Here is a 17,668-nt window from a genome sequence, read left to right as displayed (position 1 = left end):
CAACTATCTGATGTGTCACAAGCTGATTTTTGGTGGTTCGCGAAAATCCTAGCAATAAATAAAGATGCTCTTAAATTATGTATTTATCGTGTCCTATTTGCTGTTCTCCAAGGACAGAGGTCAAATGACAGGCCATCTCTTCTGACATATTGCTGCTAATTGTTTACCATGGGGATTGGTGCTTACAAACGTCTATCACTTTGCAGTCAGAAAAAGTAAAGTGAATTATGTGGCAATCTTGCTAGGGTACAGCAATTGTGAGAAGAAAGGCTGTAGGAAATTATTTTTATAACACACAACCAAATGTAAATACTTGTAAATAAACTGTACACATTGAACAGTTAGGAAAGCAAAAATGAAGCACATTTTTTTGTAATTATTAACTTGGATGGAATAAAAGATTTTAATAGGATCAAAAAAATAAAGACACTACTTGGTGATTCACAAATGACAAATATTCAGTGAAACCTGATTTCCACACATCATTTGTGTGCAATATAGTTTTATCAGTAAAACTGTCTGCCTGTGCAAATGTAGTGGACATTTAAATGGAAAATGTGCTGTCTGTAAAAGAAAATGTGCTACCACATGATGGTTTTCTTACATTACCAAATTGTCAGCCTATTGTTAATTAAAGCTAGGTGGGTTGTGAAAGTTTGTGGTTCTAAAACGTTTGGGAAGCACTGGGCGAGACTGAACATAGTATGTCTGTCTATAGTAGGAGAAAGAAACACAAATAGAGAAGTAGGAACACAATCTCAAGAATACCCTTTGGTGAAGAGGTAGTCACTACATCCTTACCTGAAGATATATGGGTAACTCTGGAGTAAACTGCATATCCTGGTCCTTACATTGTAAAGAATAACAAGTCCTGAGGAAGTCCTTGTGCAAGACGAAACATGTTGGCTGGGCTGATACTCTAGTTTTAACGAAAGTGTGGATTTGCAATAAAGAATATCTAAAGTGAATTTTGGAGTGTCTATGGACCCCTTATGTTGTTGATATTTTTGGTTAGCTTCTTTTTCCCAAATAACTCCCATATGAATTGATAAAAACATTGATAGATTTGCATGAATCATGATTTAGGACCTTTTTCTGATAGAGATATCGGAGTTGAATCTAATTGAAATTCTTATAAATGTGCATGCCAACAGTATGACATAAATATGTTGCATTGAGTGCCTCCTTTAAAGAGTTTGTATTGATGAGGCAGTTTGCTGTCAGGCAGATAAAAACAGTAGAGGAAGAACAACATCTTGATTTAATCTACTTGCATGCGTACATAAAACTAATATTTAGCCTATTTACCCAGTCATGTAAATCTGTAATACCTCCAGTACAGGATAAGAAAAAAATCATTCATCTGAAAAAATGGTTCTCCAGCATGGGATGTTTCATTTAGGTTTGTGTGTCAACATGATCTGTGAGATACCTGTGTCAGCCACACAAAATAAGAATTTGAAGCTCGGAGTGTTGTAATGTCTGCAGCAAGATCAAAATGGGTTGGTAACCTGTTCCTGGTGGTCCAGAAGGAGTATAAAGGGGTCACTTTCACATAGGTATTCTGGAGTACTCACTAACACTAGAGGGAAGTTCAGCAAAATATATGAATATGATGATATCATCACTGAAGAAATCACGGTTAGCCATTTTTTCTTTGTATTATTACATTGGAGCGCCACACTCCAGTCTTTCAGTGCCCTCTTATGTTACGTAAGACACTACCTTTTGTACTTTATCTTTTGAGAAGTTTGAATACTTATAACAGGTCTCCAGTCTTTCTTCAGCATTTGGGAGGTCCTCGGACCTCTCCCGATATGACATGTTATTTAAACCATGCATCATCTGTTCTGTTGCGTAGCATACTTTTCTTATGTGCACACAGTGTGCCCAAGTGTCTCTAGGAACGGCCTACTACTTTAGCATTGTAACCCTCAAAGTTTAGATTGATAGTTCTGAAGCCTTACGCCATTCCTATCAGTGTAAGCTTTCCACCCTGCTTACCTTCTGGGACTGGGAACCTGCAAATTTCGAAGTTTTACACAAAGCTCAGCAACAGGCAATACACCCATTGGCTTATTTTACCTCCTAATATTTCAACTGTCAATAAGAAAAGATATCATGTATGTTGACACGGTTTTAAGGTCATGTCCAGAACATAATATTGCACTTGAGGCGGTCATTTGAGAAAAGAATGCTTTGTTTTACCTGCAATAGAATGTCACTCAGTATCTCACATAAGGAACTAAAATGCTACACACTAGCATATTTAAATCATGGAACTATTGCACATGCCGAAAGTGAAAACATGGCAGCTCTACGTTTGCATGGTTTAGATCACAATCAGTTACCTTCAATAGATGATTAATTTGGAAATGCACACACTACTCCAGAGGAGAAGACTACAATAGGATGACTGCTCAGTGTCCTGTAAATATCTGGTTAGTTGATTACTTCGAAGCAAAAAATATGTATTGTGATTCATCTTTGCAGGAAACATTGTTATTCTAACCAAATCTAATTAAATTTTTAAGAGCATCAAATTTAGTACAACTGTACCACTGGTATGCATAGGTTAATGTGGGGTATTTTGTTCTTAGATCTGGTAAGGTACATTACTAATGCACCCAGTTTTTAGATAAGATTATTTCTTAGTGCAGTTACTAAATTATGGCAGTTTCTCTTCTAGTCATTCAGCTGTGGTAATGCACTATATTCATGAACTGATACAGTGGAAAATATGGATTCATGTTTTGCATTTACATTGAAATAGAAAGCATAGTCTTCTCCTCTCTGCTGCAGTTCACCAGGCCAAAAGTATCGAGGTTGTTTTCTTCTATAGTGTGCTGCCTATTAACCGATTCGCTACTTGTAAAATAAACAGGGCGATTACGAATTTGCATATTTATATTAAAATAGTATCATTATGGTTTAATGTTAAACAGCAGGACTGCACCTGCTAGTCATTTGCTGATTGCCTACATTACATAATGACCCTGGAGAGATTGTAAATGAAAACTAACAGACACGCGCAACTCAAACTTTGAATGATAAAAGCATCATTAACATGACTTTTGTTTCCAAATTATTTTGGCGATATTAACTTCAGAATTTGTTGCTTCTGCACAGTTAATGACAGGAGAAGGCATAAGGTCATTAGTTTAGCATTTACATTCTTGTGTTTAGGTAGTATATACTCTTTCCATATCACAGCGAAAGATTATGAAAATTAACACTGAGAAATTTGATGTACAGAGATGCAGTAACGAGTTCAGCCAACGGTCATCAAATGTAATGAACTTGATTTCTGTTAAAAGCTTCAATTTGCGAAAAGCATTAGTTAATTAAAATGTGACACATCCTAAAGTCTCCCTGTATCTTCTATTGCGTAATGCATTCGCCAGCTTTCTCTGGATCTTCTCCATCAATTTGAATCCATTTTTTTTCAATTTCAACCTGAAGATTAAAGAAAAGAACAATACATATGGCATTAGATATGTTAGATTACATATATTTGCCTTAGTCTTGTAAGGGTAAACTATGTCCTACTCAAATATTAATGTACATTAAATCTTACATCTGTTGAAATATTTTTGTCATCTCATAAAATTGTTTCCACTGTACGTCTGTGATACTTTGAAGGTATCTAATTTTAACCCCTGTAATCTACAAAACTATCCAAACCTTGCCTGCAAATGGTATAATGAATACTATTTTGTTCATATTATGTAGTCTTGGACACTTATTCTATAGAAAATAACAGCTCTGAGGTGAATGCGACAAAAGGAGTGCTTTCATGTGATCAGAAACATTCACTTTACGCCTTATAGCTCACCGTAGCGGGGTATACTGGCATTAAAGGCCTGCTCGAGCGTTAAAAGCCCGAGCCGAAGGTGAGGGCCTTTAGCAAGCAGTTTCAACTCATCGAAGGTAGCGCAGAGCGTTAATATGCCTCTTGCAGAGAACGTGTACTATGTAGTTCACAGAAAAGTGTGCAAGGCTCAAGGGATACTGCTTTTGTCACAGAACTCCTTTTGTTACTGTGCAATTCACAATGTACAATCATATTCTAGCACAATGAGCTATGAACTGCCATCAAAGAGCTGCATGCAAATTGCATGGTACAGGTTAGAAGTTTTGTTTTGCCCATTGTTTGGTTAACCTAATTTTGATTTAAAAAAGGGTATGTTTGGGTAGAAATAAATTGTTATTAGTAAAGTCAAACCTAACCACTGTATTACATTCTGAATCTTGAGTTTATGCTTCCCCAGACTAAGCACTCTTAAAAAAATGCCTGCCAGTATGGATGACATGTGAATCCTACATGTTGTAGTCCACCTTGTCAACATTTTCTATACACTGATTTACACACTTATGGTTCATTGTCTCCATAGTGTGATGTAAAGTGGTCCAACAACCTAGGCTGGTAAGAGAGGTGCTATAAAACAAAAGAAGTAAATGTGAGAGAAGGGCAATTGAGAAACAAGAGGCACAGTTAGCGGGTGATGAGAGGAAATCATTGAACAACCCCAATAAAGATTGCCATATCCAGGTGCACTGTAAAGTTATCATTTACTATGCTTTAAAAATTAATACAATTGAATATGTAATAAAAGATGTGTTGTATAATACATAGTTTTTGGCATTGTTTCTCAAATTTTCTTTTTGGGGATGAGAACCCCAAAGGGCCCACTGTAGTGGTCTGGTTCACTCGCTATGCACCCTATGGGGGCTGGTCTGACAAATTTGCCAGGGCTGCTTTGGGTTTCCCGTCCGGCCCTGTGGCAGAGACCAGAATAAATCACAGCCTAACCAAGCACCTCAATTGCAGGTAGCTACAGTGGTAAAATGTCAATTAAACACATTTTAACAGAAAAATAAAGCACAGAGAAAATAAATTGCCCATATGTAATGTGTTAAAACAAAAATAAATTTAAAAAGCACACCTTGAACCAGCTTTGGCACTGAAGTGAAAGGAGTTATTTTTAGGAAGGTATGAACAATATCCACAAACTTTGTGTAGTTCTTGAATTGAATGGAGCCAATAGATAACGTCGGCTGACCTATTGCCCCATGCTGTATATTGCAGTGGGCAGGAGCAATAAGTGAACAACAACTAAAGAGATCAATAGGTGAAGCCTACTGACCAAAATCCTTCCTTTGTAATTACATTATGTGTTCAGTTGTGGGAAAAACAATAGTCTGGCAGGTCAGCTAAAGCTGTCTCTAGACCAGACCTACAAAACGATTAAAGTGTATGCAGGGGGCACAGCACAGTTAATTTGTGTCTGTATTCTACATACAGTAGATCCTAACTGAAAGGAGATGCTCTTCATAATTGCTGACCTAATACACCCACGTTTTAGGTACCTAAAATACAGTTGTAACTGTCACCTTCTGGCAGAATACAATTTAATTTATAAGCTGAGTACTAGTGATTTATACAGCACAAGTATTTGAAAGTAGTGTTGTGCAGGTTTGAGTTTGTTCACCCTCACCTGCTTTTTTGTCGCCACAGTTTCTTTTGTTCTACCACAAAATGTGGACTGAATTCTTCTTTTGTGTGCATACTTTTGAGTGTATTTTCTTGTCCAAAAGATTTTTCTACATTTTCTGTGCACAGGGTTTTTTTCATGTTCCTTTTTAGGGTCGAGTGTGCAAGCACTCTGGCCTGTTGAAATCTCTGTGGGCTTCTAACCACGCCCACTCTTGCTATTCGTTCTTTGTTGTGCTTGCTTTAAATGTGTAATTTTTATTGGTGCATTTTGTGAAATGTCCCTCTTTTGTGTGCTGAGTTCCGTCCCAGTTGATTTCACCAAGTGAACATTTTTGTTGGCCATCACATATCACGCTCCTGTTGCAGCATGTGATGCCCCCTCCTACGGTTTCGGTTTGCCTTTCACCCCAGCCGAGATCTTTTCTAGACATTCGTGCAGAGAACCAATAACTCTCGCGCTCAGGCTCATTGTGGATATGGCGCTTTGAATTAACTTGTTTTATATATGCACTTCCTAATAATACATCATTGAACGCATGAGCTCTTGCTAAATCTGAACACATTGCTTACCTGCGCTGACTCGGCTATCGCACCTGTACCTCCCCTACACATTGAACTAGCTCTGAACATATGCATAGAGACTTGTGTGGACTACAGGTCTCTATGGCAATACAAACAACTTCCGGCTAGCAAACTGAGGTAAGCAGCAAATTACTTCCTAACAGTGAAGTGTATATGGATAACTGACCAAATGAGATCACTTTCCTAATATTAACTGCATGTTCATTTACAACTTTCAGCTTCGTGTAAAGTGTTCTGCGAGCTTCTTTTTAAGTTTTCTGTGTATACCTCGTTTCAAAAGCTTTGAGAAAACGATGCTCGCCCAACTCTCGCAGTCACCAACCATTGTTTATAGAACCCGCCCGGCGTTCAGTTTGGAAAACAAAAGAAATGCATGTATTTCTTTTTATGGGGCATAAGAAACAAAGTTACATTTATGGCAATTTCTGAAGTGAAGCTTAACATGTAGCAGTGTTTCAAGCGCACCTCCGCATGTGTGCTGCACTCTGAAAAGAAAACATTTTTTAACTGAAATGCAAAGCTTCAGTTCCCTGCAAGGTAAGAAGACTGGACGAGTTTGAAAACTACACGATGTAACATTTTCTGTATATGATAAAACGTTTAAGTATACTTTTAAGCGAAAAAAACACAAATAAGAGATACGGGACCACAGAACAAAAGTAATGTGTGTTTTGTAGATATGTGGCAATAAGCTGTAGTGAAGGACACTTTTACGAATCGCACATGTTGCAAATGATGTCTGAGAGGCTTTTTATGGTGGTCCTATTTTGAAGATCGAAAGGTGTAACTAATGATGGTAATTTGAAACTGGCAACGTGAAATAGAGGTCTGGCATTGGCGATACTCGCTAACGTGATTCCAGAGGAAACTCTGACACTCCAACCTCTGTTTCCTAATAGTAACTGACAGCTATCTCTGATTTTGCTGTCATTCATAGAGGGTTGAATTTGGCAACCTGCCACCAGCATGTTGTTTTACAGTATCTGTTGCAAAAGGTAAAAGTAGCACACATATTAAGGATTTTAAAACATACTTTGGTTAATATTTGGATTAGCATCTGTCTTCGTTTTAAAAGGTTCTCTGAACTGCTTTGTCCGACAGTTGAGTCTCTCGACGCCCTTTGAGCAGCATTTTTTAGGGGCTCCGTCCCCTGTATTAATCTCTCTTTGGGCTTCCAACCACGTCCATGTCACGTCAGTCACTTTCATTGGATCGTGGGCTTGCCTTTTAAAATCCACTTGCTTTCATTTGTGAAAGGCATGCATCCGTCATGCCTTTTCTGGTGTTTAGCCCACCTACACAGCACCGGTAAACTACTAAAAACATACGAGGCTCGATGTTTTCAGCATGGTTTCCGGACTACTTTATCTGTTTATTTTCCACGCAGCGTGATCGTGCAGGAGGTTTACATAGCACGATCACGCTCGGTTTTTCCGTTATCAATTTCAGCACGGTCGCGCTGCATTTTACATAGTGCGATCGTGCTGTGGGTTTTTTTTTCTTTTAATTTGTGTGGCAAGAAAAGTCCGGTTAGGAGTTTACAACATTAATAGCTCTAACTCGAGCAAATGCGAGACCCATTGCATTGAAAATGCTTGTTCTTTTAGTGGCATATGCTTACAAATCAAAAATAGTAAACCTAAGAATTGGACTGGTTTGTCAAAGCAAGAATTGTTGGCTTTGCCTTTGCTTGCGTTTGTAATATGCTCCTTGTAATTAAATAACTGCCATAAAATTATTAAAGAATGATGTATTTTGATATGGAGTTTGGTTTGGCCATTTTTCTGGTGGTGTAAAAGCTTTTATATGACTGTGAACTGTGACTAGTTTTGTTTGTATTAAGTTTTTTTGCCTAAATAAACATTTTTTATTATTTATATAGCTGTCTCTCCAAGTGTACGTTCATTGGCCACACCTTTCTGTGCGCTGCTTGTCACTGGGTACTATGAAGGTGTAAAAGGGTTTTGCACCACTCTGTGCTCTTGTTATTTATGTCCTTGTGTTCACCACTGCCTAGCCTCTTGCTATTGATGTATTGTGAATTGTGCTCAATGTGTGCACTTGTTGGTCTACAGTATAAGCAGTAAAGGCTTTCTTCAGAGAGCGCGGATTGGTCGCTGAGTAAGAAGAGCCACAGGTGAAACTGAAATCCTTTGATTAGGAATTGGAAGTTCTGCTTCAAAGCTTTGGAAATCAGCATGTGCAGGAGTGGGCCATGGAAGCACCCTTCACATGATTTGAATGGGCAATTCTTCTGTGAAGATTCCACATGCTCTTGCCCTCAACACATCCTTAAGACATCTAGTCCTATAAAAACTCGGATCACAAGAACATTATCAATTCATTATTGAGTTGCATCAAAAACAATATAAATTATTTCGAATTTCAGCAGTCAATAAGTTTGTGTTTATTAGCACCTAGGAAATTTGGGACCTTAGGTCTAGACCAGTGGCTCTTAAAATGTTGACTTCTGTAGACACCCCCACGTAATCATTACTGGAACCTGGGGACCCTCACTGAATCATTATTGGAATGTGACCCCCAGATTTATATTGGCTTGCTCAATGGCAGCATTTTCATTTTTGGCTGCAGATACAGGAAGCAGGTAAATGGAAGTGCTTTATTGATATGCATGGCCACTGGAATTATGTGGCAGGAAAAGACCAAATTATGCGTTGACCAATTTTTGCAGCAAGAAAAGTCAAGAAAAGTCCAATTATGAATTTACACCACCAATAGCTCTAACTCCAGCAAATGTGAGACCCAATCCATTGCAAATGCTTGTTAAAAGTTCTGTTTCATTCTCATCGGCATATGGCACACCAGTTAGACTATAAGTCACATCTTCTCTTTGCTTGTTGTTTCAAATAAGATAATCCTCGCAACCTCAGTCATTTGTTCAGTTATTCATTATCTGAGGGGTTCCTTTAAATCAGATTAGGCACCTTGGAAGAAACAGATGTGAAACAAGGCAACAGGACCCAGACCACAGAAGACTGTGGACTTTATTTCAAAAGGTTGAAAATTAGTAAAAGGGATTGTCCCCTGGATGTATCACTACAGTCGGCTGGGCCATTCAAGAGTGATCAGTAGTCTTTACTCATTCTGTATTAGCTTTCTCTTGATATTTTAGAGGGTAACTCCAGAGTAGGAGCTTACACCGTGAGTTTAAAAACCTTCCCCCAGAATTGCAAGATCTGCGTTTTTGTTTTTTTTATTATTATTTTTTTACTGGATTTAGGTTGGTAGTGCCAAGCACGTGTGCTGCTTCTCCAAACCAGGCTTTTTTTGAGTATTAGGAACAGATCCAAATCCCAAGAAAGTCAATCGGACTTTGGCTAAATTCCCTCATTTATTTCTGTATCGATGCTCGGGTGAAGAGTCGCATGTAGTTTAAATCATGATTTTGGTATCATTTTGGTCTCAATTGCTCCTGAGACTAAAATGTTTCCAAACCAAACATGAAAGGAATAATAAGAACCTTTTCTTAATTCTTTCAATCCTAATAGTTTCTCATATTAAAACCTCTCACAAACATAGCATAAGAAGCATAGGATATAGAGTATGCTGATGTATTCAAAAACCTTTTTGGCCCTAGGACAAGAAAAAAGAGGCACTGTCTATGACTTACCTGCTTGATGCATTAACCCCAGATTACTTTTCCATGTGTGGTACGGCTTTGCTACAACATTTTCTATTACAAGGCTAATTGATGTAGTATTGCTTTTATGGCAGCAATAGTGTATTTTTTCTGATCTTCTCTGTGATCTAAATGTAAAAAAGTAATTATTTCTTATGATAAATTCTCTTTCCTGCCTTTGTATGTGACCCGGAGATTCATTCTTTCATGATTACACGCACAGATAAGTGGTTAAGGCTGTGTGTTCTCTTACTTAGATTCAACCTTGCTCTGTATTCTTTCTTAAAAAGATCTAGATCTCAAAATCTATGGTCATAAACCATAACCAGCAACTACATAAATGACTATTACCTAAGTCTGTTTGACATGACATTTCTCCTTTAGTGGATAAATTATTTGATATATAATATCATCTGTTATGGCTTCAAAACATGAATTCTATGTCAGGACCAGCGGCGAGGATTAGGCTTTACTTTCCACGCTTTATTGTTGCAGCAGCCCTTCAAAAGTTAACCTTTTCAACTGTCAAAAAACTGTTTGAACAAAGAAAACTTCATTTCCCAGCAGTAATCTGTGAATGCTCAATTGAACATCCAATCCCCTACTAGAGTCGCTTCTCAAAACCCTCCGTCGATGCTCCTTCTTCCTTTTTCTTCGCTGCTCGGCAGCCTTTCAGATAACTCTCTCCCTCTCTCATTGTTATTGAGGTGTTTCTTAAATAATTTCACTAAATTGGTTGTGTTTCTTGCCTTACAGCGCAGCCACAGGAGCGTTTACCGCTTCTTTGTGGCCACCCAGTGTATACGTTTACTGTCCTTGAATGGATTTATTACTTCAGGGGCTCAGGGCGTGTCACGGTCTTTCAACTGCTAGATGGCTGCGCACCGTGTCAGTTTTGCGCTCCATGCATTTCACACCCCTATTGCCTTGCGAGCCTCCCTGTCAGTTTCCTGCTGCTGGAGATGTGCTCTGCCACACTCGGGAGACAGAGGTGCTTGGAAATAAAGTGCTTATTCCTACTATTTACATCAATCCCACCCCTGCCTGGAGTTGAACACCTGCCAGCTGGTGGGAACGCTGGCGTTTTCATTTGGGACCTACCCAGCCGGTTATAAAGCTCATGCTTAGGCAAGGGAAGCGGTCCTTGGGCCTTTTTTTTGTCTAATCCATCTCCATAAATTCATTGGGCAAAGGCCCTCACTTTCTTGCAGTCAGGGGCAATATCGTTGTCCACTTCAGCACCCTCCCCCCCCCCTTGAAATCCTGGGATTAATACCCCAGCCTTTATAGCCCTCTGGTGCATAGCCCATTGAATGAACTATGGAGAATACAGAGTCCGTTTTGAGGGATCAAGCAGAATACCTTGAGGAGGAGGAAATCCCATACCTCCCAATTGCTAGTCATTTTTGCCATGTGATGGACGCCTCTATATGGAAGGTGGTGTCACAGTCCATTGCACCTCTGGAGAGGAAAATGCTTGAATTAGAAGTCAAATACCCACAACCTCCTCACTGGGAGAAGACAACACCAGGTCTCTGGCTCCCTTACCCCCAGGGCCTTCAGATACAATTCTTCACCCTAAATGTATACAAACGTATGACCCAGGGGTTGATTTAGATGCCTTTGCCCGGCTTAAGTAAGCCTTTATGGCCTCCCACCCATCTGGACCGGGTTCCCCTCGCCCAGGCCCCTCCAGAGGTCTACCATCTCCAGACACCTCTAACCAGGGCTTTCCTGCCAAATCTGATGCAGAGGACTCTCACAAGTCCTGATCCTGGCACCCATCTCATAAGTCCTCACCGCCGGCACAGGATGGTCTTGCGGGCTCCCCTCAGGTCCCAGAGATGGGCATGCTTGACCCGGAGGACCTCATCCACCCACTGTCTGTGGAATGGTCCTCAGCCCCGAAGGTGGCAGCATATGTAGCAAATGAGCTATGCATAGCACTGGACAAGGAGGTCCAGAATCACCTGTGGGCAGAATGCCCCCGTCCTACTCTAGAGGGAAAGGTGGCTATTGTACCCGAAATAGATGCCAGGATGGCTACCTTCCTGGCCAAAACCATGCGAGATTCCAAGAAGGGGATTGACAAGTCTTGACGATCTTGCCAAGATAAACTTTTGGATATTACTGGCCACCCTATTGAAGATTTTGCACATGGCGGAGGATGCCAAAATGCCCGGTTCCCTGATCTCCCCTGAAGCACTATCCGGATGGGCCCAGACGGCAATTATTTTCTTAGGTAACGCGAACAGCGCCATCTCTACTGGGAGGCGCAGACAACTGCTTATCAAAATAGACCCTAAATTGAGGGAGCTGGCAACCTCGGTGGCTGGGAAAAATGTTCAATATTTATCTCTTTTGGTAAAGCCCATACTGCCATTAAAAATATTTTCACCCCCAGTGTTTTTGCGATAGCCGGTCATGGTAGGGGGCGCTTGGCCTGCCGACGTAACCAAAAGCCCTCCTTCTGGGGATCTTTTGCCCATAGGGATCAGTGGCAGGACTCATCACGATTCTTGAACTTCTACCCTACCAGAAGTTACCCCCGCCAACGTGTCTCAAGAGGGACATCCCAAAGCAACTCCTCCTACGTGGTCTCTCAGGGTAAGTGTCTCCTCTCAGCAAGGTACTCGACTTGAGGGGAGATTGGCACTTTTCTTTCACAACTGGGAGCTCCTGACCTCAGATGCTTGGGTACTACAGACAGTAACCGCTTTCCATATACAATTTTATGGCTCCCCATCTCGACTAACCAAACCTTGCCCCTTTCACTTTTGTCCAGCACAAAAGGCTTTGGTGGACAGGAGGAAAGTGTCATCCAGAGAATGGCCGCTCCACATCAACTATATGGAGTTGATGGTGGGGTTCTTTGCTGTAAAATGCTGGACCAATGACCGGGCACAGTGCTGCATCCTCCTCAAGATGGACAGTGTGGTGATGATTTGTTACATCAATCATCTGGGCGGGACGAGGTCCAAACTTCTATCCGACCTGGCCAGGAGCTTCTGGACCTATTGCCTCGACTGCCAGATCTCGGTCAAGGCGGAACACCTCCTGAGGACAGACAACCGGGTAGCGGACTGGCACTCCTGTCACTGGTGGGACTCCAGTTTATGGCAATTACACCCTCAGGTGTTCCAACAAATTCAGTGACAATGGGGTCCATTCACAATAGACCTGTTTGCCTCTCGCCTGGATCACCGGTTTGACAGGTACTACAGCTGGAGGTCGGACCCTGGAGCAGTATCGACAGGTGCTTGCCTTTAGTACTGGAGCGGGGAAGCGGGCTATGCCTTTTCACTGTTTCCTATGATTATGAGACTCTCGACCCAAGTTCAATGCAAAGGGTGGATCTAGTGGCGATCACCCCGATTTTGAGATCTCAAGTTTGGCTTCCAGTTCTGATGTAACTTTCCTGGCATTTTCCAATCTGTCTAAGCCTATTTCTCGATCTTTACCGGGATCCGCAGGGGAACCAGCATTATTTAGTCCTACAAGGATCTCTCACTCTTATGGCTTTCAGAATTACAAGGAATGTTGGACAGTCCCAGGTATTTCATGAGAGGCTGCATCACTTATCACTAAGTCCTGGGCAGACAGTACCACTAGGCGGTACCAGTCATTGTGGGCTGGATGGCTGGGTTGGTGTCAATCACAGCAACTGGATCCCGTGGGGGCAGACATTGTCCATATCCTGAATTTCCTAGCCTCCTTAGCCTCAGTGGGGCTTGCATGCAGAACCGTCAACAATTTCCATTCAGCTATCTCGGCAGGTCATTCCCCTGTTGATGGCCATCCGATAGAGGAGCATCCCTTGGTTTGCAAATTACTAAGGGGTGTTAGACTGTTGAACCCGCCAGAACCCAGATACTCCTCTCTATGGGATGTTAGTAAGGTTCTTCTTCTGTCCAAGACGTGGCCATCAAATAAATACTATCCCGGAAGCAGCTCTTAACTAAATTGGCAACCTTACTCAGTCTGGTGTTGGGTCGCAGAGTCTCTGATGTGCGGGTTCTGGAAATTACAGGTAGAGTATTTACCCCTGAATGGGTGACTTTCTATATTTCTAAGAGAATGAAAACTAATTCCAGGGTGGTATTGTATCCCCGTTTTCCTGAATCTACAAAACTGTGCTTGGTCAGAACATTGAAAGCTTATGAAGCTATGACTGAGGAGTTGCATCCTGAAGGAGAAATGAGTCTCCTTATTGCTCTTAATAAGCCTCATAAAGGGGTTTTATCTCCTTCCATTGTGAAATAGTTTAGATGGGCCATGCAAGAGGGGGGCATTGATACATCTTGCTTTGGCGCATACTCAGTAAGAGGAGCCATGTCCTCAAAAGCCATATCGGTTGGAGCTCGCCTCGAAGACATTCTTAAGGCTGCGGACTGGTCTTCTGACTCTACGTTCAAGACCTTTTATTTCAAAACAGTCCAACATCCAGCCTCCGTGGTGGTGGGGAAGCTTAGAACTAGCCTAATCCTCGGTAAAAGACTGCAAGTTCCATTGTACCTTTCCCACTAAACCCTTAAAGGATAGAGAAGGGAGGCTTCTTCTGTGGCTTCAAAAAGTTAAATACCGCGACCCTTAGCAGACAGAATATGCAGAACCACCCAAATGTCATGAGGAGCATTTCCAATATTATGGCCATTATCCTTCACAAAAATGTATGATACAGTGTCCTTTAACTCTTTTCCAAGAGATGCTGCAGGACTACTATAAAAGGTTTCTTGAGCCCACAAGACCAACATCCCTGATATAGCCTAATGCCCCTCCTCCGTCTCCAAGAACGCCAAGGCCTATTCCACCACCCATGACGACTCCTGCATCCAGCACTGCGGCTCCTCCTAGAAATGATACCTCATCATCGGAGAATGACCGGAAGAATAGAGAGATTCCAGATAACAACAAATGGAATGACTATTTGATTTCTACTCCATCATCACCTGGTCGTCAACTAGTAGACTCGCCTCCAGATGACATTGGGTGTTTCCACAACTCGATGGAGAGAGCAGCATAACGGTTCCAGTTTGTGGGTGCAAACATTTTCAACTACTCCCACCAACAGCGGCAAATATAATCAAACAGATGTGTTTTAGACCTTGTCAACTATGATCATACCCTGGAGTTTATCAAGAGGCAGCCAACAACTTCACCAAAGGGAGAACAATCACCATGTCTTCACTGAACTCCGGAAGTCCTCACCATGTTGAGCAAAGGAGCGATAGAAAAAGTCCCCTTCTTCCAAAAGGAAATGAGTTTACATTCCTGTTTTTTCCTTATAAAAAAGAAACCATGGGAATGGCGACCCATTGTGGATCTCTGAAAATTAAACAAATTTCTAGTAAAACAGTCCTTTTTGCATGGTCACTCTTCCAGACATCCTGCACCTCTTCAACCACTGACAGTACGTGACAACCCTGGATTTACAGGATGCATATTTTTATATTCCCATACATCCCAAGCTTCCCAAATTTCTACAATTCACCATAGCCAGCACTTACTACCAGTTCAAAGTTCTCCTATTCGGCCTCAAATCAACTCTCTGCATCTTCACGAAGTGCCTAGCTCCTGTGGCAGCTTCCACAAGGAAAGGTTATCAGGTATTCCAATACCTCAAAGATTGGCTTATAAAAGCACCAACAGCCAGTCAAGTGTCAAAAGCCAAAGAAGCTTCCTTAACATTGTTTAGCAACTTGGGTCTCACTGTCACCAGCCAAAAATCAACTGTTCCATCAAGAAGACAGTGTTCCTTGGAGTGGCTTTGGATACCATCCAAGATAAAGCTTTGCTATCTTAGGACAGACAATGAAGACCCAAAGTACTGGCACTCAAACATCTGGGAGCAAGTCTGTTTCAGTGCGTCTGTTCAAATCGCTCCTAGGGACGATGTCCTTGGCGATAAATCTACTCCCTATCTCCTGCCTAAAAAGGAGGCCTCTAAAGGAAGAACTAGGCAAGCAATGGACACAGACAAAGGGATCATTTGATGATCTAGTGAACATCATCACAGGCATAACTGAAGCTCTAACCTGGCGGTGACAAACCAACCTTCTGTCTTAGGGTCTCAAATGCTTGCCTCAAATACCCAATTTTGGAGTAACTACGGATTCCTCCTCAGAGGGCTGGGCCTGTCACCTTCAAGACCTGAGATCTGGGGAAAGTGGTTTACGGTCCAAAGGACCATGTATATCAATCAACTGGAGTACAGAGCAATTTTTCTCAATCTTTGAGCTTTCCTACCACAGATAACAGGCGTATCAGTGTTAGTTCACACAGACAATACCACCAGCATGCATTATGTTATTAAGCAAGGGGCCACTAGATCACTAGCCCTTTCCAGAGAACTCTGGAGCAGGCTCATGAAGTACAGGGTAGCACTTTGGGCCAAACATTTTTCAGGGGCAAGAAATCTCTTAGCAGACACGCTAAACAGAACATGGACCAGCTGTTACAAATAGGAACTGAATCAGTCTGTGCTAAGCAAGGTCTTCTCCCTCTGGGGCAAGCTGACGCTAGATATCTTTGCCACAAAGGAGAACCGGAAATGCCAGTTCTATGCAAGTTGACATCCACATCCAGGGTCTTGGTAAAATATGCTTTTCCCTCAATACCTTGTATTACAAAGGTTCTCAGCAAGATAAAGGCAGAGGGCTGTTGTTTAATCCTGATAGCCCCCAGATGGCCCAGGCAGCACTGGGTCACCAAGCTGCTCCTGTTGTCAGAAACCTGCAACATTCACTTGGAACCATCCAGGACACTCTTGACGATGAGCCAAGACCAAGTCCTTCATCCAGACCTGACTTCTCTCCACCTACGCACATGGCTCCTGAATTCCATGAGTTCGCAGAAGTGAGTATCCTTCAAGACTGTAGAGACATCCTTGCTAAAGCCAGAGAGGACAAAACTACAAAAACATTATAGATTGAAATGGAATTGTTTCCGTCTATGGTGCCAGAAATTGAATGTCCATTCTATTCAGACATCACCAGAGCAAATATTACCTTATCTTCTGTTGCTAGTACACCTCACTGAAATATCAAGATATAGACACTCTTCCAATTCTCTCTCTTTGTGGCCAAACAAGATCATTAAGCAATTTATCAAAAGACTCTGTTCAGGGTTTTCCTTCCATAAGGGCTCCTTCTCCTGAGTGGCAGCTGCATGTAGTGCAACTCATGAAGAGTCCATTTGAACCAATACACAAAATCCTGTCATGGAAAGTCGCATTACTACTTACATCAATATAAGCTAGAAGGAAGAGCGAAATACAGGCATTTACAACTAAGGAACTTTTCCTTTGTTTTGCAGACAATTCTGGGATTCTCAGAAACAATCTGAAATGTATTCCCAAGTTCCCTTCATATTTTCATCTAATTGAACCAGTGATATTCTGAACTTTTTTTCCAAATCCAGAGTCTCCAGCAGAAAGACTTCTACACACGTTGGCCATCAAAAGATGTCTGAAGTTCTGTTGATGCAAATTTCAGGACCAAACTTCTCCTCGCCCTGCCTGGAATGCCTGATATTATCATATTATTCTTTTAGTGGAAAACTCCGACACTCTGTAGGCGTCTGGCCAACTACTTCTCTTGGGTAAATAGTATTAGTGCTAAGGGCCCAGTTTTCCTATTTGCTTATACAAAGATACCTTCTCAGATTTCTAAAGCCTTTTAGCTATGAGTCAAAAAATTCCTCTGCATACACAAGACTGATGATTTTGTGATTATGTTTGGAGATTTTTTTATCTCTCACAATTCACCACATGAATCATACTTGTAAGCCACGCTCTCCATCGGGTGCTTGCTGATATACTGTCGCCACTACAGTGATACATGGCTAAAAAGGATTAAGAAATCAGAGAATTAATCTTTGTATAAATGAATAGGAAAATGGGACACTCCACGCTGTACCAATACTATGTCTAAAGTCGCACAGAGCATATC

The 17,668-nt window shown here is 41.4% G+C and overlaps 1 protein-coding gene across 1 annotated transcript in view; it reads right to left on the bottom strand.

The window, feature by feature from the left end:
- Positions 1-2,264: 2,264 nt before the first annotated feature.
- The window catches only part of STON1 (stonin 1), a 330,512-nt gene continuing 315,108 nt past the window's right edge, over positions 2,265-17,668 (bottom strand). The window contains exon 4 of the mRNA XM_069234043.1: positions 2,265-3,456. Within this exon, the coding sequence (XP_069090144.1) occupies positions 3,382-3,456 (75 nt within the window). The 3' untranslated portion in view covers positions 2,265-3,381. The remainder of the gene's footprint in view (positions 3,457-17,668) is intronic.

The sequence above is a fragment of the Pleurodeles waltl genome, chromosome 5, assembly GCF_031143425.1.
Source record: "Pleurodeles waltl isolate 20211129_DDA chromosome 5, aPleWal1.hap1.20221129, whole genome shotgun sequence".
NCBI classification, from domain to species: Eukaryota; Metazoa; Chordata; class Amphibia; order Caudata; family Salamandridae; genus Pleurodeles; species Pleurodeles waltl.
This window is presented reverse-complemented; position numbering and strand designations above follow the sequence as displayed.